The sequence below is a fragment of the Lathyrus oleraceus genome, chromosome 6 (assembly GCF_024323335.1).
Source record: "Lathyrus oleraceus cultivar Zhongwan6 chromosome 6, CAAS_Psat_ZW6_1.0, whole genome shotgun sequence".
Taxonomy (NCBI): Eukaryota; Viridiplantae; Streptophyta; class Magnoliopsida; order Fabales; family Fabaceae; genus Lathyrus; species Lathyrus oleraceus.
Genome location: NC_066584.1, coordinates 443,086,363 through 443,108,930, shown reverse-complemented (window position 1 = coordinate 443,108,930; position 22,568 = coordinate 443,086,363). Strand labels below are relative to the sequence as shown.

Here is a 22,568-nt window from a genome sequence, read left to right as displayed (position 1 = left end):
TATTGTGAGGGATATTTAAGTTCCACGTAGTGTGCAAAAAGCTCATAAAAGGTAATTCATTCACGTGGCTTCATTTGTCCACACACATGGTAAAAGCATCAAACGTGGCTCAAGTTAGAACCAGAAGGTGATACACTCACAATTTGAGGTTAGAAGAGGGGTTGTAGACTTGGAACTTTCAGGACCTCAACTGTTGACTGTTGTTTTTACTGCTTATTATTACTCTGGCATATTCTTATTTTATTGCTCTATAGATTACATTAGATAATTGGTGGTCTTGAATGATCTTTAGTTAACCAAGAACCTAAAACTCTTCAATTTTAAGAATATTTTGCTCTAGCCAAGATGCTTTGTTTCCAAATCACATTAGCAAGGACATGGCATGGATGCACAGGGAGGCAGATCGAAAGGACAATTCTTCCATGTAACTTATAGTTATATAAATAAATTGCATTAAAAAAAGAAATGTTTATTTCCCATTCACTTTTATAGTCATTATCTTGTGAAGATATAAGGATACTGGTGGAAGACAAACCCTTGTTTATTACAGGATTGTGCACTTCTCTCTATGCAATTACTTTAGTGTGGTGTAGTTGAAAACTTCCACATATATTGCGATAAACTACCATAGTCTCGTTTACCACCAATTTCCTCAACAGGGACTGCATCAGAAATTTCCCTCAACTGTTCTTCTGTAAGCTTCACATTCAGAGATTCAATGTTGTTTTCAAAGTTTTTCAATTTAGTAGTCCCTATGGTATCAAACAAATATATCATAAAGCACTTGGTCAATAGAATCAATTTATTCTCATGCTTACAATATTCATATCTTTATAGACAAGACTTTAGGTACTATCAAATTGTCAATGAAGAAATGTACATTATGCCAAGAAAAGATATTTAATGGGGACATATCAAACAAGTTACAAAGAAAAGGGTTTTAATACTATCATGCTTTTTGGTGATTTTTAAGATAACTAAGCAAAACCCAGAAAAATAAATTGGCAGAACATGTCAAGAATTTAATAAAGAAAGCTAAAAAAATCATCACATGTGTTGAACAAGCAACACAAGTATTCTTCCTAAATACAAATAATGACAGTACCAGGGATAGGGATTATGTCATTTCCCTGATGTAGAAGCCATGCTAAGGCTAATTGAGAAGGAGTGCATGCCTGCTTTGAACCCAAGTCATTGATTCTTTCATAGAAACACTTGTTCTTTTCCAAATTTTCTCCCGTGAACCTGGGATGCATATTCTGTTAAAAAAAACAAGAAAAAATTTCAGTAGAAAATCACTGCAGAGATAAAACTAAGTGATATTTATGACACTTTCCCTCGGCAGAGATGTGATTCAGCAAATCGTCCGAGCCTTCTCTCATCGCTATTACTTTTACCACTATTATAAGAGAATTTCCAAGTTCATGCAAACATAAAACTGTATTACTTGTTGCTAGTTGCATACCAGCAAGCTCTGACTAGGCAAGGTCTCTACAACTGACTTTCCAGCAAAAACGCCACGGCCAAGAGGGCTGTATGCCACTATTCCAGTGCCTAGTTCTCTGCAAGTACACAATAATTCTTAGTCACAATAAAAGAATTTCGGATATTTTACAGATAGTTTGTTAAAAGGATATATGAAAGAGTTGGCAAATATATCAAACCAACTGGAGTATAATTGCGACCAAATGCACTATAAAAAATTTGAATAGTAAAAGCTATCTATTCTACAAAGTATCAGCAATAGCATGATCAAAGTTTACCTGTAGCCTTGTGATTACCCAGCCTCACGCGGTGCCCTTCAGTATAGGACCAACGAGAATTGGGCTTTCACTGCTCTGTAAAACCAGCCTCATGCGGTGCCCTTCAGTCTAGGACCAAGGAGAATTGGGCTTTCGCTCAGCACCGTTGATCAACCATCTTGAGGCATGAACCATGTTCCACCATCTTGAGGCCCTCGCTTGAGTTATAAGTTGGATCTATCATTGGAAGATGAGAAGGTAGGAGCCATAAGAAGAATGTGGAAAACAAATACTCCTTGAAAAATAAAAGTGTTTGGGTGGAGAGTATTTTTAGACAGATTACCTACTTGAGATCAGTTGGCAAGGAGGAATATCATACAAAGTGCTCATGATAGAACTTGTGTATTGTATTTTGATATGGAGGAAAATCTGTTCCGCTTACTATTTCAATGCACTATCAGTAAGAAGATCAATCTACAATTGGTTGGGAATGGAGACTGTGGATGAAAACTCAATAACAGAACATTTCAATATGTTTTCTAATCAGTTGCAGGGAAGAATGAAAAAAAGGAATAGTGGTGGTTGTTGGCTGGCAGTTGTGTGGAATATTTGGAGAATGAGGAATTATATCTTGTTCAATGACAAGCTGTGTAACTTAGAGGATTTGATCAACAATATCAAATTGGTGGCTTGGTTTTGGCAAAGTATAGGGTTAAAAAACCATAAACATGTATCTTTTTATGTTTGATATCATTATCCCGCTTGATATATTTGTATGTTAAAGCAATTGATGTATGGTTACATTTTGTATGGGGAAGAGTACGTGTTGTACTCTAAGTAATACAACTCATTTTATTATAAAATAAAAAACTTCTAAGGCCGCATGATAAATCAATGAATAAAAACAAATTGATGAAGTCATAAACATGAGAAACTATCTAAAAGTTGACGCAATTCCGCGTAGTGGCTGATCAAACGTCGTGATCTTGTTGAGCATACATTTTGCAGAAAGAGTTGGATTCTCCACCGCCGACGAAATCTCTAAAAAATGTGTTGATAATGATCTCGTAACTAAGTTTTTGCATCCATCGGAGGAAGGTGACAAAAACTAGTAGTGGGTAATGATGGGTGTGGCCCAGGTCAGATACCTATGAGCCAAGCTCAACACATTTTTACTTTGGCGAATGTCAAGCTCTTATGAAGATTAACTGCATAATGTCATATCGTAGCAACTAGGGGTGTGTAGTTCCTACTTAACACTGAGAAATATATAACAAGTCCAAATAGTGTTTGAACTTGTCATTGATGACTGGCTTGGTCAACATATCAACTGCATTATCTGAAGTGTGAGCTTTCTGAAGTAATATCTGTCTAGACGCCACCAACTCCCTGATCTTGTGGAACCTCACATCAATATGCTTGGCTCTAGCATGATACACCCGATTGTTCGCCAAATGGATAACACTCTGACTATCACAATGCAACTAACCTCCACCTTGCTCAACACCCAACTCTTTCACTAACCTTGTAGGCCACAATGCTTTTTTGGCAGCTTTAGCTACTGCCATATATTCTGCCTCAGTGGTAGACATGACTACTGTTGGAAAATATATTATTTCCGGTTTTATTATCTTTAATACTATCTTTATTTTTCTTTATTCTCCATTAAGGAGAAAATCAATTGTAATAATTGTATCTTCACTATATAAACCAGCCTCAGGCTGACGAATATAATATTACAGCTTTTATCTCTTTTTTCCAATATGGTATCAAGAGCACTGGGTTAGGGGTTACCGTAAAGCTTTCCTCAACCTATTTTTGTTGGGTTAGGGGTTACTATAAAATTTTCCTCAACATATTTTTGTTCGACCCGATTCACATACCCACTTAGCCTCTTATGGCGAATAACAACAACAGGTGGTCTTCCTCATCACAGGCCTACACTAGATCCAACCATGGCGACCAACCACAATCTGAATCTGAAGGCTCAGTTCTGTCTACTAGGAACCTTGACGAGGGAAGAATGTCAGACAAAGTTCTTTGGTGTGATCACTGTAAGCGCGAATGGCATACACGTGAAACTTGTTGGAAGCTCGAAGACAAACCTTCTAACTGGAAGAAGAAAAGTGCTTGTGCATTTCAGGTTAGTAATTCTGATCAAGGGCAGCAACCTCCTCCGTCTCAGTTTCCACTCACTACGGAGCAACTAGACAGACTATACAAACTCCTCGAGACTCCAACCCCTTCTTGCTCTATAGCAACAAAAGGTAATTCTGCATTTCTTAGTGTCAGTCCCAGTCATACTTGGATAGTAGATTCAGGAGCATCCGATCACATGACATGTGAATCTACTATGTTCTCTTCATATGGTCCATGTGCAGGTAATCAAAAAATAAAAGTCGCAGATGACTCTTTTTCAGCCATTGCAGGTAAAGGGTCAGTTGTGTTGTCTCCAATGTTAACTCTTAAAAATGTCCTTCATGTTCCAAATTTATCTTGTAATTTAATATTCGTCAGTAAATTAGCCCAAGATATAAATTGTCAAACTAATTTTTTCCGATCTCACTGTGTCTTTCAGGATTTGAGCTCAGGGAAGATGATTGGCAGTGCTAAGGAGAATGAAGGACTCTACTACCTTGACATTGGATATGCATCACAACTACCTTCAAAAACAATAAGTTCCTGCTTTGAGTCTTTTTCTGTTTTGAATAATAAATATGACAACATTATGGTATGGCATTTAAGATTAGGTCATCCTAGTTTTCGTTACTTAAAACACTTGTTTCCTAAGATATTTCACAATAAGAACTTTTCTTCGTTTAAATGTGAAGTATGTGAATTTTCAAAGCATCATCGTTCCCAGTTTTCAATACAGCCTTATAAACCATCAAAACCTTTTTCTATTATACACAGTGATGTTTGAGGCCTTAACCATACAAGTACACTCTCTCTCAAAAATGGTTTATTACATTTATAGATGACCATACAAGAGTATGTTGGGTGTACTTGTTAAAGGGGAAATCAGATGTTGTCAGGCTGTAAAGAATTTTGTTTTAATGGTGCAGAATCAATTTCAAACAAATATTCAAGTCTTTAGAAGTGATAATGGCAAAGAATATTTTAACACTATCTTGGGTGATTTTTTCCTAAAAAATGGGATTGTACATCAAAGTTTATGTCCTAATACTCCTCAACAAAATGGAGTGGCCGAAAGGAAAAATAGACATTTACTAGAGGTTGCTAGAGATCTACTTTTTTCAAATAAAGTACCAAATTATTTATGGGGCGAAGCAGTTTTAACATTTGCGTATTTAATTAACAGAATGCCCTCCAAAATTCTCAATTTTCAAACTCCTATTAATGTCTTCGAAGAATATTTTCCTAGTACTCATGTTTTAACTGATTTGACTTTAAAAATCTTTGGTTGCACAGCCTTTGTTCATGAACATAAAAATGTTGGAAAACTTGAGCCACGTGCTATAAAATGTGTCTTTGTTGGATACTCCCCAACCCAAAAAGGATATAAATATTTTGATCCAAAAAATAAGAAAATGTTTGTCACTATGGATGTTACATTCTTTGAAAATAAATCTTTTTTGATGACACTCATCTTCAAGGGGGGGAGACAAACGAAGACTCGTTTCAAATTGAGGATATGAGTTTTTTAAATAACTTATATTTGCCAATATCACAAAATTCTAAGATTTTTACACCTGTACCAATAGAAAATGGCCATGATTCTTTATCTGATCCTACTCCTGTCATGAGTAACGAACCTTGTGAATCTGAGCCTACATTTTCTCTTGTAGAAAACAATGATAATGATGATCTAATTGAAATGCCACAAAATAATGAGTCACTTCAACAAAACAAATTTGAATTAGGAAACGGAACTTGGAAAGGAAAGGTTTTTGTGAAAAATCACCATAAAGGAAAGGACAAGTCCACATCTCAACACTGCCAGGAATCTGAGCTGGGGAATGATCAATTTCCTAACAAAATAAAAGGTAAGTCTATCTCTGTTTCTGAGAGTCGTATTTTATATCCTGATATAGATGATCATGTTGCCATTAGAAAACCTGTCAGATCTTGCACTAAACATCCCATGTCCAATTTTATATCATATTCAAATTTGTCTTCATCTATGTCTGCCTTCACTTCAAAATTGCCTAGTGCAGAAATTCCAAAAAGTGTACAGGTTGCTCTAAAAATTCCAAAGTGGAGGGAAGTTGTACTTGAGGAGATGAAAGCTCTTGAAAAGAATAAAACTTGGAGTGTTACGTCACTACCAGATGGCAAGAAGACAGTTGGATGCAAATGGGTGTTTACTGTGAAGTATAATTCAGATGGGTCAATTGAAAGGTACAAGGCCCGCTTGGTGGCTAAAGGCTTTACTCAGACCTATGGTATAGATTACTCAGAGACATTTGCTCCTGTTGCAAAAATGAACACTGTCAGAATTCTTTTGTCTCTTGCTGCTAACATGGATTGGCCTTTGTATCAGTTAGATGTTAAGAATGTCTTTCTTAATGGCGATCTAGAAGAAGAAGTATATATGGACATTCCTCCTGGTTTTGAAAACAAATTTGGATCAAACGTGTGCAAACTAAATAATTCTTTATATGGTTTAAATTAGTCTCCTAGAGCTTGGTTTAAAAAATTCACTCAGTCCATGAAGAAACAAGGATACATCCAAGGACAGGCTGACCACACCTTGTTCACAAAATTCTCCCATGATGGAAAAGTTGTTGTCTTAATTGTTTATGTTGATGATATTCTCCTTACTAGAGACAATACAGTGGAAATGACAAGAGTAAAAGAGAAATTTGCAATAGACTTTGAAATCAAGGACTTGGGATTCATGAGATATTTTCTAGATATGGAGGTTGCTCGGTCAAAAAATGGTACTGTGGTTTCATAGCTGAAATACATTATAGACTTGTTGAAATAAATAAGAATGAGTGGATGTCGTCCTGCAGATACCCCTATGGATCCTAATGCTAAACTTTGGGGATAAGGTAATGTTTCTGTTGATACTGGGAGATATCAGAGATTGGTTTGGAAACTGATTTATTTGTCACACACCCGGCCTGATATTGCTTTCTCAGTTAGTGTAGTGAGTCAGTTTGTGCATTCTCCTTTTGAGGAACATCTTGAGGAAATCTATAGGATACTGAGATATTTGAAGGGAAATCCTGGAAAAGGATTATTTTTTAAGAAGACTAGTGAAAAAAAATGTGTCTATCTTCATCGATGTCGATTGGGAAGGTTCAGTCATAGATAGAAGATCAACCTCAGGATATTGTACCTATGTTTGGGGTAATCTTGTGACATGGAGGAGCAAGAAACAAGGAGTTATAGCAAGGAGTAGTGCAGAGGCCGAGTTTAGAGCTATGTCTCAAGGTATTTGTGAAGAACTATGGATCCTTAGAGTCCTAGAAGAACTTAAGATGAAAATTGAGCTTCCATTGAAATTGTACTCTGACAGTAAAGCTGCTATTAGCATAGCTCATAATCCAGTTCAACATGACAGAATCAAGCATATTAAGATTGACCGACACTTCATAAAGGAGAAGTTAGATGCGGGAATCATATGTCTACCCTTCGTGACTTCAAGTCAACAAATTGCGGATATCCTGACCAAAAGTTTGGCAAGGCCTACTTTTAAGTATTTGATAGACAAGTTGGGCATGATAAATATCTATGCACCAACTTGAGGGGGGATGTTGGAAAATATATTATTTCCGGTTTTATTATCTTTAATACTATCTTTATTTTTCTTTATTCTCCATTAAAGAGAAAATCAATTGTAATAATTGTATCTTCACTATATAAACCAACCTAAGGCTGACGAATAAAATATTACAACTTTTATCTCAGTTGTAGACATGACTACTATGGATTGAACTGATGATTTCCAGCATATAGTCCCCCTCCCGCAAGACTAAATACATATCTGTTGTAGACCTTTTATCATACAAATCACATGCATAGTTAGAATCCACATATGTCGCAACTGATGGAACACCATGCTCCATGTTGAACATGATACCATGATTTGTTGTACCCTTCAAGTACCTTAGGATCCACTTGACTTCTTCTCAATGTTACTTCCATATCTTGGACATGAACTTGCACACTTGACTAACTGCTTGTGTCAAATTCGAACTAGTATAAACCATAACATTCATCAAACAAACAACTGCACATGCATAAGGAATCTTAAACATACCTTCAATCTCTAAGTTTGTCTTCGGGCATTGTTCCAAATAGAGCTTTAAATGATTCGCCAATAGAGTACTCACATGCTTTGTTTTTCTCATGTCAAATCTACTCATAACACCTTCAATATAGCTTTTCTGAGACAACCATAATTTATTAGCTCATTTGTCCCTGTGAATTTTCATCCCAAGAATCTTCTTTGCAACACCTACATCCTTCATATCAAACTCCTTACCCAACTTGGTCTTCAACTGACTTACATCATGCAAATGGTTGACAACAATCAACATATCATCGACATAAAGTAACGGGAAAATAAAAGAACCAACATCAAGGCTCCTCACATAAATACAACAATTATAATCACATCTTATATAGCTAATCTAGAGCGTGTATGAATCAAAGCGCTTGTACCATTTCCTTGGAGGATGCTTCAAGCCGTACAAAGACCTTTTCAATTTGAAAATTAGTCTATCATGTCTAGTATCACTAAAACCCTATGTCTGCTCCATGTAGATTTGCTCCTCTAGATTACCATGAAAGAATGTTATTTTCACATCCATCTGCTCTAAATGCATATCTCTGCTGGCTATCAGTGAGAGTGTTCAAATCCAAACCGATCCAAATAAAAATCGTAAACCGATAAAAAAAAATGAAAACCACAAAAAATTAAAAATTATTTGATGTGTTTGGGTGTCATTTTGTAAAAACTGCTCGGTTTGTGAAGTCAGACTCCTCCAACATTGTGTTTTGATGAAGACGAGTTTACTATCTCTAGTTCATATGCACTATCAAAGGATGAGAAAAAGCTCTATGACTCAAGATATGGTATCAAGACTTGTATCTCAAGCAAAATTGTCAAGACATTCTTGGAACTTTGAAGGTTGATCACTTCGTTAAATGTATAAGTTACATTTTAATCAAGAGTTTTACCATAGTGCTCATAATTATCATAATCATTTCATCTTGATGCATAAAACTCATTTTTATAACTTGTATTTTTGCATTGACACATTCTTAAGCATTTTTCATTTTCACATCAGGTGTAACCGATTACACAATGGTGTTAACTGGTTACTATAACGAAACTTTAAGTATTTTTCAAAAATGCATCAAGTGTAATTGGTTAATTAGTTTCTGTTAACCGGTTACATGTAACCGGTTAACCAAAACCTGTAACCGGTTACACCTTTGAAATTTTCAAATTTTTTAAACACGCTTCAGGTGTAACCAGTTACGATTATGTGTTAACCGGTTACCACTAAAGCAATTGTATTTCTTGGTTTAGAATTTGATTACAATGGATTCTAAATTTCAACTACCAATCAAGGCATTGATTCATGGTATTATACTCAATCCATCAGGTATGATTCATATCTAAGGTTTCAGATTTTGAAAACTCGCCTCTTTCATTACAATTCAAACTCGATCTTTTATTTTTCAAAAACAAGTGTCTTATGTCATAAGCTTTTGAGTGAAACTTTCTGCAGTCATTTTCACTGCATCAACCAAAAAGTTTCACCATATCTATTCTGAACACTTATGTAGAATACTTGTGAATTGTATACTTGAAAAGGAAGATCAATTCAAGTCATTGATATACATCATTCAACTTCAAACTTCTTGTAAAAATTTAGATTTGTGTGTATACCTTGATGTCCATATTTATTGGAAACAAGAGAGTGAAAAAGAAAGAATTATTTTCTTTTTCTACTTTATAAAATCATAAAGGAGTGTTCCTTACTGATTTAGTTAGCAACTTGTGGACAGAGACTAGGATTATGCTTCTACAAGGTTAGAACAAATAGTGAAATCTCTTACTGCATAAGGGGACTGGAGTACTCTCGGATTATGAGGGAACCAAGATACATCGTCGGTGTTCTTTATTTTTTTGTATTTTACTGCTTTTTGATCATCAGCATACCAGAAAGTTACAATAATATTTCATTAAACCCAAAAATCAATCAAAGTACTTAATTCACCCCCTCTCGCGCATCTTATGTGCACTCTACACTTATATGGTTTGGATCGGATTTTAGATTGATTAGATGGAATAAAATGTTTTTTTTTTCACTTAAATTAAATTAGATTAGTTGATAATGTAATTATGAAATATATTTTTTTAAATATCTCAACAAATAGAATATTAATCTCTTTTATAAAAACTAACTTTTTTATTAAAAATTAATTTAAATTAGAAGTACAAATCTTAAAGAATATTTGTGTTTTTTTAAAGAAATTCTGGTTTTATTATACAAATAAAAATATTTTGATGAAATTTGTTATAGTCAAATTATTTTTATTTTATGTTTAACTAAAATGTTAAATGTGAGTATCCATAATTTTTTTAGACAATAAGTATGCTGTTTTCTGATTGGCTGGTGCACGTGGTAGGCACTCTGCGTTTTACACGTAAGCTCTTATAAACGACGCCAGTCATAGCGAAGCTACCCCTTCAAGACCACGACGACTACAGTATTGCCGTTTTGTTGCGTTGCACTTGCAGTGACGAGAAAGGTTCAAAACCTTCTCAAAATCCAATCTTTAAGATCTGCAATACACAATTATCGATTTTTTTTCAATTCCAGAAAAAAACCCCAAATTAAATAAATAAAAAGGGGGAGAAGTGATGGAGCGAAATCAGGGAAAGAGAAGCGCTAAGATGTGGATGGTTTTGATGTGTTTGATGTTTATCTTCGTTGATCGGATTGAATCTCTTTCTGTGACAGTGAATGAAGTTGAATGTCTCTATGAGTATGTGCTTTACGAGGGGGACACTGTTTCGGGGAATTTTGTTGTTGTTGACCATGATATTTTCTGGAGCTCCGATCACCCTGGCATCGATTTCAAGGTGAGTTGAATCTCAATTCTTCAATTCCCTCTTATGGGTTTTCTGATTTTGTTTTAGGTTTTTTTTCTATGCAATTTGGATTTTGAGGTTATTTTTTGATGTTATTGTTGCGTTGCTCAGTTCATAATTAGTTGAATTATTAAGTTATTGTGGGGTGAAAGAAAAATATGATTTTTTTAATTTCTAGATTTTTTAGGGTTTTACTGTGTTATATAGTGTGAATCAATTATTATCTATGTGTATAATGAGATGAAATTGAAGTTCTTGTGTCAAAGTTTGTTTTTTTAGGGCTATAAGCAAACTAAAGACCAAAAAGAATTGCCATGGCTTGGTGGCATATTTCCTAAGCTGCATTATGAATGGATACTAACTGATTGTGTTGCAATTTGTTTATATTATTAAGTTTATTTTATCATATTTACTTCTATGATGAATGATCATTGGTGAGTCCTTGGCAGTACCTCCTGCTAACATTATTGTAAGTTTGTGTATGCTTGAACCTTAGCTGAGATGAACATCAGTAGTTGTTTTGTTAGGATGTTGACTGGTGTTTGGTAGTGGATGATAGGATTTAATTGTAGAAAGAGTGAATGTTTGGTTTCACGGTTGCAACACTTAGAATTGATTCTGGATGTGAGTGTAGAAATTGATTGTGACATATTTGGTTGCTCTCGAGTAGAATTGATTCTGATTTCCAGAATTGATTCTACTTGAAGCTAGGATTTGTAGCTTTTGAGTCTAAACGTGATTTTTATACTATTTTATTCTTCAACTCACTTTTACAAGAATTTATCTTCAATTTACTTTCAGTACTATTTGATGAAACTGTTGTTGCTTCGCAATCAGACAGTTCAGAATGACTTGCCCGGATTTTCAAATTGTTTTGTAACTCAAGCTTTTCAGACATCCTAATTTTTGTGGTTTATCTGCAGGTAACTTCTCCTGGTGGTAATGTTGTCCAAGATATCAAGGGAACCTCTGGAGACAAGTTTCAATTTAAGGCACCAGTACATGGAATGTATAAATTCTGTTTCCATAATCCATACTCGACACCTGAGACTGTTTCTTTCTATATCCATGTCGGTCATATTCCCTCTGAGCACGATCTTGCCAAAGATGGTATGTTGTTCTATGTAAAAGCGGGTTCTTTTAGTAGAGACTATTACACAATCATATTTAGTTGTTTGTTGAAGTGTTGAATTTACTATTTACTTGAGTTGCATCTTGATTTTTTGATGGTCTGCAGAGCATTTGGACCCAATTAATGTTAAAATTGCCGAGCTGAGAGAGGCATTGGACTCTGTTACAGCTGAACAAAAGTACTTGAGAGCTCGTGATGCAAGACATCGCCACAGTAAGTAGTTTACTTGGAAATTTCGACCGTGTTAGTCTTGTTACCATTCTTGTATTGGTCCTCCATTCTTACTTACTCAACTCTGTTTTGTTTGTAGCAAATGAGAGTACACATAAGCGCGTAATCTTCTACACTGTGGGAGAGTATCTTCTGTTGGCTGCTGTTAGTGCACTGCAGGTCGTATACATCAGGCGCCTTTTCAGCAAATCTGTGGCTTACAACCGTGTTTGAGTCCGTCCCTCATTAATTAATCTTATTATGCTTTCTATCTTTTAGTTAAATTAAATTAAAGGTTAGGGGTTTATAGACATATTTTCTCTGTGAAACATTATAATACTATTCTTGGTGGTGAACATTTTGTTTCTCTTTTCGACACCGAGGTCACTTGTACTTTCCATACAACAAGGTTTTTGTATTCCAACGTTTTTAAATCGTGTGAGATTAATGTTATGCAAAATGATACTCTTGTGCTTTAATGTTAAATTTGAAAGAGGGTTGAGTTGAGGGGAGTAGAGGAAAGAATAGGAGATGAAATTTATGCTATATTTGAATATTTTAAAAACCAACATAACGAACTAGCGAAGTAGGAGGTTTGACTCCATTCTTTGGATGATTTAAAACGGGACAAAGTTATTTTTATCATTTTCCCTCTAATTGAAGAAATGGAATAAAAACTACTTTCATTTGAGTTTAACTAATCTATAAAAAAATAATTTCATTGGATACCTTGTCATATTCCATCACTCCAAACAAAGGATATGCATTGTGTTTTGTTGGATGATGAAAAAGGAGATATATAGTTTAGAGAGTGTAAATCTACTTTTAAATAAAATATTTCTAACTTTGAATTTTAAATAAATTTTAGATTCGTACGGGTCGGTTAATATGATGAAAAAAATCATAATATATTAAATAGTAAAAAATATGGACAAAAACTTTAATGAAAAGTCAATAGAATTTAAGTTAAATATATAAAAAGTAGAATGGAAATTTATAATTGTTGAATTAAAAAAGAAATAAAGACAACAAATATAAAGAGATTAGTAATTTTGTTATATCGTTATCTTTATTCAATGTGAAAGTTGTGATCTTTGTTCAATGTGAAAGTTGTGATTTTGTTGGTCGTAGTGATTCAATTTCATCAAGATCTTTCTCTTGCTTTTTTTATCTGTTTATTGCTGTAGAATTTTTGTCTTTGTAAAAAAATGACATGTAAAGATGAACATGTTTGTTTGTTGTTAAATGTTTTCGAAAATTATCTCTTTTTTTATCTTGGTTTTTTAGAAATATCATTTGTACGAGGGCAGTTAGATGGTCCATCTACAAAGAATAAATTTGGGCAGTTGGCTGATCCATCTACACGGAATAAACTTGTTAAAGATGACGGGGTTGTGAATGGATTTATTAAATATGATGGGCCATTGAATGAACATGTATGGGCCATTGAATGAACATGTTAAGGATGAAGAGGTCGTTAATGAACTTGTTAAGGATGATGTGCTCAAAAATGAACTTTTTAATGAAGATGCATTCAAAAAAGAAAGCGAAAAATGTCTTGGTATTGCTACTTTTTCTAATATTACATATTGTGTTGTAATCTTTTCTATTTTCGTTATGATAACTACATGGTTTTTATTTTTTTGCAATATTTTCCCATATTCATAGATCCATATCAAGAAAATGTCTTAGGGTTAAGAAAAAGATATTAAGATGGTTGATTTGGTAGAAGAAAAAACTCGCGGTTGTATGATTCATATGGCTAAATAGAATAAAATGTTGTCGAGAAGTCCATTGGCGTGGAATGTATGAATTCACAAAAAGTAAGAAGCTTAGGCTTGGGGATGTGACTTTTAAAATTCCTTGTTTTTCAAGGGTGATGTATGTCCACTTGTGGAGGCGTTGATGTGTGGTGTTGGTTGATCAAACTGGGTATTGCGTAGAAGGAAAATGTTAGTTATGCGCAGACGTCCATCAGAACTAACACCTTCCTTCTACATAGCATCTGATTTGATCAATCAACACCACACATCAACGCGTCCGCAAGTGGACATACATCATCCTTGAAAAACAATGAATTCTAAAAGCAACATATCTTCATATCTAAGTTTCTTCCTTTTTACGGATTCATAACATGCATGCCCAATGATTTTTTTGTCTAAATATCGTTTAGCCTTATGAATCACACAAAATCGTAAGTGTTTCCAGCTTTCAAATCAGCCAACTTATTCTCTTTTTGCTTAGCCCCAAGACATTTTTCTTAATATGGATCTAAGAAAATGCTGGAAAAAATTAAAAGCCACATAATTATCATAACAAAAATGGAAAAGATTACAATACAACATGTAATATTGGAAAAAGTAGTATAAGACATTTTTCGCTTTCTTTTTTGGATTAGTTACGTTGCTCTTCCAAATAAATTGTTCACTTATATTACCATCATCCTCAAGTTCATTCATGGCTCTATCATCTTTAAAAACTTCATTCACGGTCCCATCATCTTTAACAAGTTCATTTACAACCACATCATCTTTAACAAGTTCATTAACTACCCCATCATTCTTAACATGTTTATTCATAACCTCATCATCTTTAACATGCTCACTCACGACCCCATCATATTTAAAAAGTTCATTATTTATAGATGGACTATCTAACTGTCCCGTATAAATGATATTGTCTCCAATACGGATTCCCAGTCATCATATGAAGAACTGCAATGACAAAAAAGTGAATAACATTATCATACTAGTAATACCCATATGACGATGACATTCCTCAAAAAACAAAATAAAAAAGACAACTTTCCAAAATATTTAACGACAAACAAATATGATCATCTTCTGCATGTCGTTTTTTCACAAGACAAAAACTATACAGTAATAAACAGACAAAAAAGGCTAGAGAAAGATCTTTAAGAAACCGAATCACGATAGTGCAACCAACAAAATCACAACTTTCACATTGAACAAATACCGCAATTTCTACGTGCTTGAACAAGAAATTGAGATATGGTTGAACATGTTTCCAACTTTGTTGTTTTGCTCTGATGATTTAGAAAGTACTTACTCCAAATCTTATGTTTTTAATTATATATATATAATCGAGTTGATTCATGAACCTAACGACTCAAACTATACATAGTTCAAGTTCAGATCATTTAGTTATAAACTTAGTTTTTTGTTCATATTCAACTTATTTAGTTCATGAACCTAGTTCAACGATTTAATTATCGAATCGAGTTTTGAACTATGATGTTATGTTTTGAACTATAAGGTAATTGTTTGCGGTGGGTCTGTCGATGGTTAATGAATCATTTGGCCCAATTATTGTGGGACAAACAAATTAACACATAAGTTAAATAAAAATAATATTAAGAATACTAATTGTGATAAATGTCATTTATGTCAAATAATAATTATGATAAATGCCTTTTATTTCCACATTATAACTTAATCAATTATAAAAATATTATTTAATAAACATTAAATTATAATAAATATAATACTTTTCTTATTTTTTAATAAAGTTAATGATACAACAAAAATACTAATCTCTCTATGTTTATTGTCTTTATTTATTTTTTAATTAAACAACAATATTGTCATGTTTTTTATAAATTATAATTTTACTTTATTAATTTAAATTCTATTAAATTTTCATTAAATTTTTTGTTCATATTTTTTACTATTTAATATATCATGATTTTTTCCATCATATTAACCGATGCACGGGTCTCTTCGCACGGGTCTCTTCGCACGGGTCTCTTACTAATTACAAAAAAAAATTATGTTTATGTTTAATACTAAAAGCTATAAATTATATAATTTTTAGTTAGAATTAATTTTCATGGTAAAATCAAGACATAATTAGTCATCATGTTCCTTAACTTAATTAAATGTTTTGCTTTAGTCCCTTCTAAAAAGCATTATGAAGTAGTCCCTTAACTAACATCCTCCTGTTACCTAAAATGGTCATTTCCATTAGTTTTTGTCAAAAAAACGTTAAGTAGGGTCTACGTGGCATGACAAGTAGGCATATGTAACTTGTTGACTCAACATCTGTGTTATATTTGTACTATAGGGTTGATTTTTCATATTGCATATTTCGTTTTTGATTTTAAGGATTGAATCTTCACCTTCTCTTCCAGCTTTCGTTTTCAAATCCTTTTCATCATCTTGCTTTCGTTTTCAAATCCTTTTCATCTTCCAAATTGTTTTCTTCTTGCTGCGTTTTCTTTCATTTGCTTCACCAATGTCAAAGAATGCAAACAATGCTTCAATGTCAAACAATCAAATCTTTGGGACAACTAGATATGTATTTTGTAGAAACATGAGGGTGGAGTTTTTTTGCCAAGATGAAAGTGTTCTTCGTACTATTAGTGATATGAACAGTGGGAATTATGGGAGTAAATTTTGGGGTTCTATAGGGCGATAATTTCTGTAAGTGGTTAGGTGATAAAATAGTTGATGAAAGTGATTTGAAGATTGAAAGGCAAAAGAAGAAAATTTTAAAATTGAAGAATCAGGTTCTCCACACTAAAGGATGGTTGAAAATGTCCATTGTGGTTGGGATTTTGTGCTTTAAGGTTTAACCTTGTGTTTATAACAATGTATTTCAAATAGGTTGGGATGTTGGTAGAGATTTTAAGCTTAGGGTAATGCAATGTGTTGTCATGAGTTTATCAATGTAATTTAGTTGGGTTGAATTTTGTATATATCATGAGTTTATCTATGTAACACTTTTATTGGTTTAATATTATGATAAGCAATTTGTTATGATAAAAAAATTGTATAAATTATACTGGTTTATCTATGTAAATTGGGTTGAATTATGTATCTGTCATGGGTTTATTTATGTAACATTTCAATAATACTCTGCATAGTGTAACATTTTTGTTGAATTTTATATTTGTCATGTGTTCATTATACTCTGCATAATGTTATGATAAGTAAATAAAGTTCATTATATTGGTGTAACATTTCAATAATTGCATTATAAGCCATTTCATTTCAATAGTGATAACGGTAACATAATAACTAGCCATATATTTCAATAACGGCATTATGATAAACAATAGTGATATCAAAAATTCAAAATGGCATCATAAGCCATATCATTTAAATAAGGAGTAACAAAATTACATCAGTTCAAAATGACATTATAAGCCATATAATTCAAAATGGCATTATGATTCATAATGCAAAATTACATAACATTCATATAATATGGTTACATTCCAAAACATCATAACAAAAGTAACAAACAGAAATCATAAATCATGGTTGAATTGAACACATGTGTTCCCCCCTTTTGAAGTGTTCTTTTCGTTTTTGGTGGTGGCTGAGTTGAAGTTGTTTGTGGTGGTTGACTTAAAGGTGCTTATGATGTCTGATTTAGAGTTACTTGTTGTGGTGGTTGACTTGAAGATGCTTGTGGTGGCTGACTTGGAGTTGCTTGAGCTAGCTCACTTGAAGGTGTTTGTGGTGGCTGACTTGGAGTTGCTTGTGGTGATTGGAGTTTACATGTGGCCTTGTTGTGACCATCCATATGGCAACAACTGCATTTTATTCCATATCTTACTCGTTTCAAATGTGACTCATCTTTGGCCTACCATGTTGTCACTTTATGGGTGGTGGTTGTAGATCAACAACACACCAGTTCTTGTCCACAAAGTTTCCCCATTAACTAAATAAAGAACCGGCGCATAACAAGCTTCATAACGTTCCTTTTTATAATAGTTAGGCATAAAATCATCAAGTTCTAAGTGTTGATCCTTCATGCATGACATTGCAAGACATAATCGTAAGCCTCTTTAATCATATAGATCTATCATGTAGAAAACACAATATAATCATATTACATCACAATACAATTGTTTGTTTTTTGTGATTCCTTTGACCTTTCAGGGTGTTCGTTGCTTTCCCATTCACCTTGAAATGGTTGACTTGCAACTTTAATAGTTGATCTAGGGTTTACCCTTAATAGTTCATGGCCATAATCATTAATTCTTCTATATTTCTCCCTAAATGAACCATCCACAATATCAACAACAAGTATCTTTGGTATATATGCAAGCGTTTTGTTGATCCCTACATTCCATTTTTCATGTGTCTTCTCCATAATACCACTCAACTTCAAATTTGATTTCTCTCTAACATTGCTTTGAATCTTTTTGCCTAACCACTTGGAATTAAGGAACCTAACCTTGCAGTCCCTACTACATGTATGCTTGTCCATTATTTTTCTCAATTGCCAAGTCTTTTCACCTTGTATATTTGCATAATATGCCTCCAATGGTCAACCTTTCTTGCATATCATTCTCATCCTTTTTTTATATCATTTTTCTTAAATTTCAAGTTCCTTCCAAAATGTATAACACAGGTTCTTATTGCATTTTTAAATTCATCATTTTTTTACAAAATAAATACCCATTTCCCACTTCTAGTTTTCCATTCTTTTTGGAAGCTTGAAGGTTACAAAATCATCCTTTAAAATCCCATAATCTTCATTATCATACTCATAAGGTAACTCATCACTATCATATTCATCAATGTCACTTAATCCTCTAAAATTTTCCTTTAAGATCCCATCTTCATTCACTTCATCAAGTGAACCACTCCCTTCACATGATCCTTCCCCTTTGTTTATTTGGTCTCCCAACATTGCTTTTAGCCTCACCTTTTCCATTTCCTTTAGCATTGCCTTTTCCCCCCTTGCCTTTTCCTCTCCCCTGTCCTTTTGCCTTGCCTTTTCCCTTTCTTTTCACTTGGTTTTCATCATAAACTACTATCTCTCTATCAATTCCTATATCATTTTCCGAGTCTTCAAAGTTGACATTCAAAGCATTATCTTCACTTCCCTCAGTTTCCACATCTCCTTGGTTACAATTAACTCCTTCAACTTATTTCTAGTTATAATTTAATCCCTCATCGGTCCCATCCATTTCAACATGGCCTTTCTTATAGTCAACTCCATGAACTTCTTCCTGGTTACAATTTACTCCCTCATTGGTCCCCTCTATTTCCACATTGCCTTGGTTATAGTTTAGTCCCTCAATGGTCCCCTTATCACCCACATTCTCTTCAACCTAAGTGGCCCCCTCATTACCCACATTCTCTTCCATATAAGTGCTCCCTCTTCATCCACATCTCTTTCCATATCAATTGTCCCCTCATCACCCACATTCACTTCAAGCTCAGTGGCCCCCTCATCACCCACAATCTCTTCCACCACAGTTGTCCCCTTATCCAAGTTGTATCCTTCATCCATAATATTTTCAGACATGGTGGGGACTTCATTCAAGTTGACTCCTTCATCCATAACATCTTAAAACACAATGGGAATTGGGTATTCTAGTGAAAGTATATGTTTATCAATAATGTATGGTTCTGAAATAGGATGAGTAGCATATGAATGGTATGTCTCAGTCATCATTACAATTGTTTTTATCCTGTTAGTTCCCTTATCATCTTCCAACAGAACAATGTCATTAACATTCGTTCCATCGTAATACCAAAGCTTATCTACAATTGGATAACCTAAATTTTTTAACTTGCCCAAAATTTCAAAATAACTCTAAAAATCAGGATCAACATCTCAAATTATCTCTAACCCTTCATAATCCGACTTGGTAAAATTAGCAAACTCCTTAGAAAACTCACCAGAATGATGTACAATACATTGAGACCTCTTCTCCATGATCTATTAAAGCTATATAAGATAGAAAATAGTACTAAGATGGCTAAAGAAAAAAGTTTACATTTTTTGAACTTACGGTTGAGATGTTGTACCTTAGGGTTTCTTTTTCAAACGTTAGTTCACTACAAATCGTCTTAGTTTTGCCTTCACCGGAGCTAGGGATCAACTTTATTCTTCGTCACACTTTCGTTTGGCCTTCAAAATACGTTTCAACTCCAAAGATGAGATTGATGTTTCTCAAAAGAGCAAGGAACAACTATCATTTCAGTTTCAGAATGCAAATGATGTTTCTCTCACACAAATTATGCCCTAATACGTTTCAACTTCATTTCCTTTTTTATTTCAAAATTTTAAATTAAAATAAATTTAACAAATTCAAGGTCAGATTCTAAATGTCCAGCAAGACAAAACTTAACATTTTTTTATACAAAACCTAACGAAAATGATCATTTCAGATAACAAAATGTTAGTTAAGGGACTACTTCGTAACACTAATAAAGCTTTTAGTGATGACCCTTTTCATAACTCTAGGAGTCTGAAAAGTGTTTAGTACATAGGCTAGTTACTTTGTTTTAGATTATGGAAAAACTTGTTTTAAGGTTAAGTTTAGGGAAGGGGAAAAGAGAAAAGAGAAAAGTGTAGAAAAAGAACAAAAATAATGAATAAAGTTCGTGTACCAAAAATTAGAGGAGCAATAGGTGGTATCTCCGAGTAGTACATTAGGCTCATTTATGAGAATTTGTCACATTATGTTTTTAGTACCTAAATTTTCTATTTTTTGATCAATTTTATTATAAATGCATTTTTGTTTTGTTTTGAAGGTTTTCATAAAGAATTGAAGATTCGTGGAAAAGACCAAATTATGTGGAAATCATCCTAACCAAACAATTTTAAGTGTTTTACCGTGAAAGTCATATGAAGAAGCAAGGAGCAGGATGGAACACAAAGAACATGGGAAAATTAGAGAAACCTACCCAAGACGTGCAAATCCAAAGTACCAAAACCTTAGAACAAGATGATTCAACGGCAAAAGGCCAAAATGGACCGATCACAAGACAATGAAGCAATCCAAGCTTTATGCCCAAAGCACAAAAACTCAATCTCAACTCTCTGCCCAATCATGAAAGTGTTTTAAATGATAAATCATGATGTGGCTAGGGCAAGACGTGACACAGTTGCAAATATTCATAATTTCTTATACATAGAAGAACATGTTTAATGAATAGGGGGTCCGATTTTAGAGTCTAAGGTGGTTCTTTTAAGTTAAGGGAAGATGTTTTTTTTATGTTTCTAAATATGATGTGGACTCCTTAGTTGGCATTTCTCTTTGATTATTTTTTTAATGCCATGTTGGATTTTTATTTTCTTTTACTTATTTTTAAATATAAATATTTTAAATAAACAAAAACAAACAAAAGTTTGATGAACATTGTCATGGCAAATATGAAATGTTGATCTCTATTAGATTTTAAGTTAGAAGATTCTAGTTTTTGCTATGATATTTGAAGTTAGCATTAAAATTGATAATATTTTAGTAAATCAGTATAAGGATGAGTTATCTATCATGTTTAAGGATAAGAATTGATAAAACATGGAAAAATGTTGTGATGTCTCTCATGTGCATTGTACTATCCTAGTAAATTTATTATCATAGATAATATGCTTTATTCTTGGGGCATGTTTATGGATAATTTGTAAGAGCCCGAGGACAAAAAATGAAGCTTTTTTTTACAATAAGAAATATCCTACCATATATAGAACCCACGTCGAAAATAAACCAAGGTTTGAAGGTAGAAAATTACCCATAAAAGAAGAACAAGAAATTAGAGTATCCATATCATTTTTCCTTCACCAAGTCAGTTGTGAAGGAATCTAATACTGAAAGGCGCGATACCTCATGTCACTTCCAGTTGAGTGATTGCAAGGGATTAAAATGCTTTCTTAGGTTTATCATTTTCATTATCACTTTTTGAAAATGTGAAACTTGGGATTTCAATATGTTGTATTTACTTTTCTCAAAATTATTTAAATCTTGTAGGTTGGATAATGTGAAATCTCATGGAATTATAGTTTTTTGAATGTTAATGAACATGATGATGTGTAATGTTTAGTTCATGTGTTATGTTAGAGTTAGATAAAAAAAATCTAGGTTACACTATCATTTAAAAATATATTTAAATAAATAATATTGTAAAGTAGCGAATATGGGTCATAAGGGTAAATAGAATAAATTTTACTTAAAGTGTATTGGTGGTATGGTGAGACTTACACATAATCTTTATAGGTACTTATTACATACTTTTGCAATGTTTAAAAGTACTACAAAGTTTAGTTATGATCTCATCTGACACAACACCACACATCATATACAAACATTAGAAGAATTCATGAAATGAATCATTGTCCAAAATATTTCCATGCTCGATGTTAACTCTTTGCATTACTTTATAAACTTTTCTGATTTCATAACATATCACACATTATTTTTTTATAACATTTATCATGCATTACTTAAAAAAACTTTGGTATTATTTATCTAAATGTTTAATCCAATTCCTTGTAGAATCAATGTCTTTCTTATCACCTATTATTAGTTTAATTGTGTATACTTACACATACATAACTAAGCAAAAATGCACTACAACAAGGTGGTGCAAGATATTCAATTCAAATGAAATTAAAGGAAGAAAAATCCCCATCT

The 22,568-nt window shown here is 33.3% G+C and overlaps 3 protein-coding genes across 3 annotated transcripts; 2 read left to right on the top strand and 1 right to left on the bottom strand.

Annotated features, from left to right (window-relative positions):
- Positions 1 to 178: 178 nt before the first annotated feature.
- LOC127096156 (perakine reductase) lies at positions 179 to 3,334 on the bottom strand. Its single transcript, XM_051034762.1, has 4 exons — positions 3,267 to 3,334; positions 1,466 to 1,562; positions 1,106 to 1,259; positions 179 to 752 (listed from the first exon to the last, which is right to left on the bottom strand). Exons 1-4 carry the CDS (start codon positions 3,332 to 3,334, stop codon positions 580 to 582), a joined length of 492 nt encoding a protein of 163 aa, XP_050890719.1. The 3' UTR covers positions 179 to 579.
- Positions 3,335 to 3,639: 305 nt separating this feature from the next.
- LOC127096154 (uncharacterized) lies at positions 3,640 to 6,663 on the top strand. Its single transcript, XM_051034761.1, has 7 exons — positions 3,640 to 4,009; positions 4,124 to 4,215; positions 4,321 to 4,473; positions 4,574 to 4,681; positions 4,808 to 4,978; positions 5,446 to 6,291; positions 6,379 to 6,663. Exons 1-7 carry the CDS (start codon positions 3,640 to 3,642, stop codon positions 6,661 to 6,663), a joined length of 2,025 nt encoding a protein of 674 aa, XP_050890718.1.
- Positions 6,664 to 10,354: 3,691 nt separating this feature from the next.
- LOC127098401 (transmembrane emp24 domain-containing protein p24beta3) lies at positions 10,355 to 12,645 on the top strand. The gene is made up of 4 exons (XM_051036989.1): positions 10,355 to 10,815; positions 11,748 to 11,934; positions 12,062 to 12,169; positions 12,267 to 12,645. The coding sequence occupies exons 1-4, from the start codon at positions 10,594 to 10,596 to the stop codon at positions 12,398 to 12,400; spliced, it is 651 nt and encodes a 216-aa protein (XP_050892946.1). The 5' UTR covers positions 10,355 to 10,593; the 3' UTR covers positions 12,401 to 12,645.
- Positions 12,646 to 22,568: the final 9,923 nt, after the last annotated feature.

Coding starts and splice junctions, on each gene's coding strand:
- LOC127098401 (XM_051036989.1), top strand. CDS start 10,594: ATGGAGCGAAATCAGGGAAAGAGAAGCGCTAAGATGTGGATGGTTTTG. Junction 11,935..12,061: donor GCACGATCTTGCCAAAGATG/GTATGTTGTTCT, acceptor GATGGTCTGCAG/AGCATTTGGACCCAATTAAT. Junction 12,170..12,266: donor TGATGCAAGACATCGCCACA/GTAAGTAGTTTA, acceptor TTTTGTTTGTAG/CAAATGAGAGTACACATAAG.
- LOC127096156 (XM_051034762.1), bottom strand. CDS start 3,334: ATGTCTACCACTGAGGCAGAATATATGGCAGTAGCTAAAGCTGCCAAA. Junction 1,563..3,266: donor AAAGCATTGTGGCCTACAAG/GTTAGTGAAAGA, acceptor GTGTACTTGCAG/AGAACTAGGCACTGGAATAG. Junction 753..1,105: donor TGACATAATCCCTATCCCTG/GTACTGTCATTA, acceptor TTGATACCATAG/GGACTACTAAATTGAAAAAC.
- LOC127096154 (XM_051034761.1), top strand. CDS start 3,640: ATGGCGAATAACAACAACAGGTGGTCTTCCTCATCACAGGCCTACACT. Junction 4,682..4,807: donor TTGAGGCCTTAACCATACAA/GTACACTCTCTC, acceptor TTAATGGTGCAG/AATCAATTTCAAACAAATAT. Junction 4,979..5,445: donor AAAATAGACATTTACTAGAG/GTTGCTAGAGAT, acceptor CAAAATTCTAAG/ATTTTTACACCTGTACCAAT.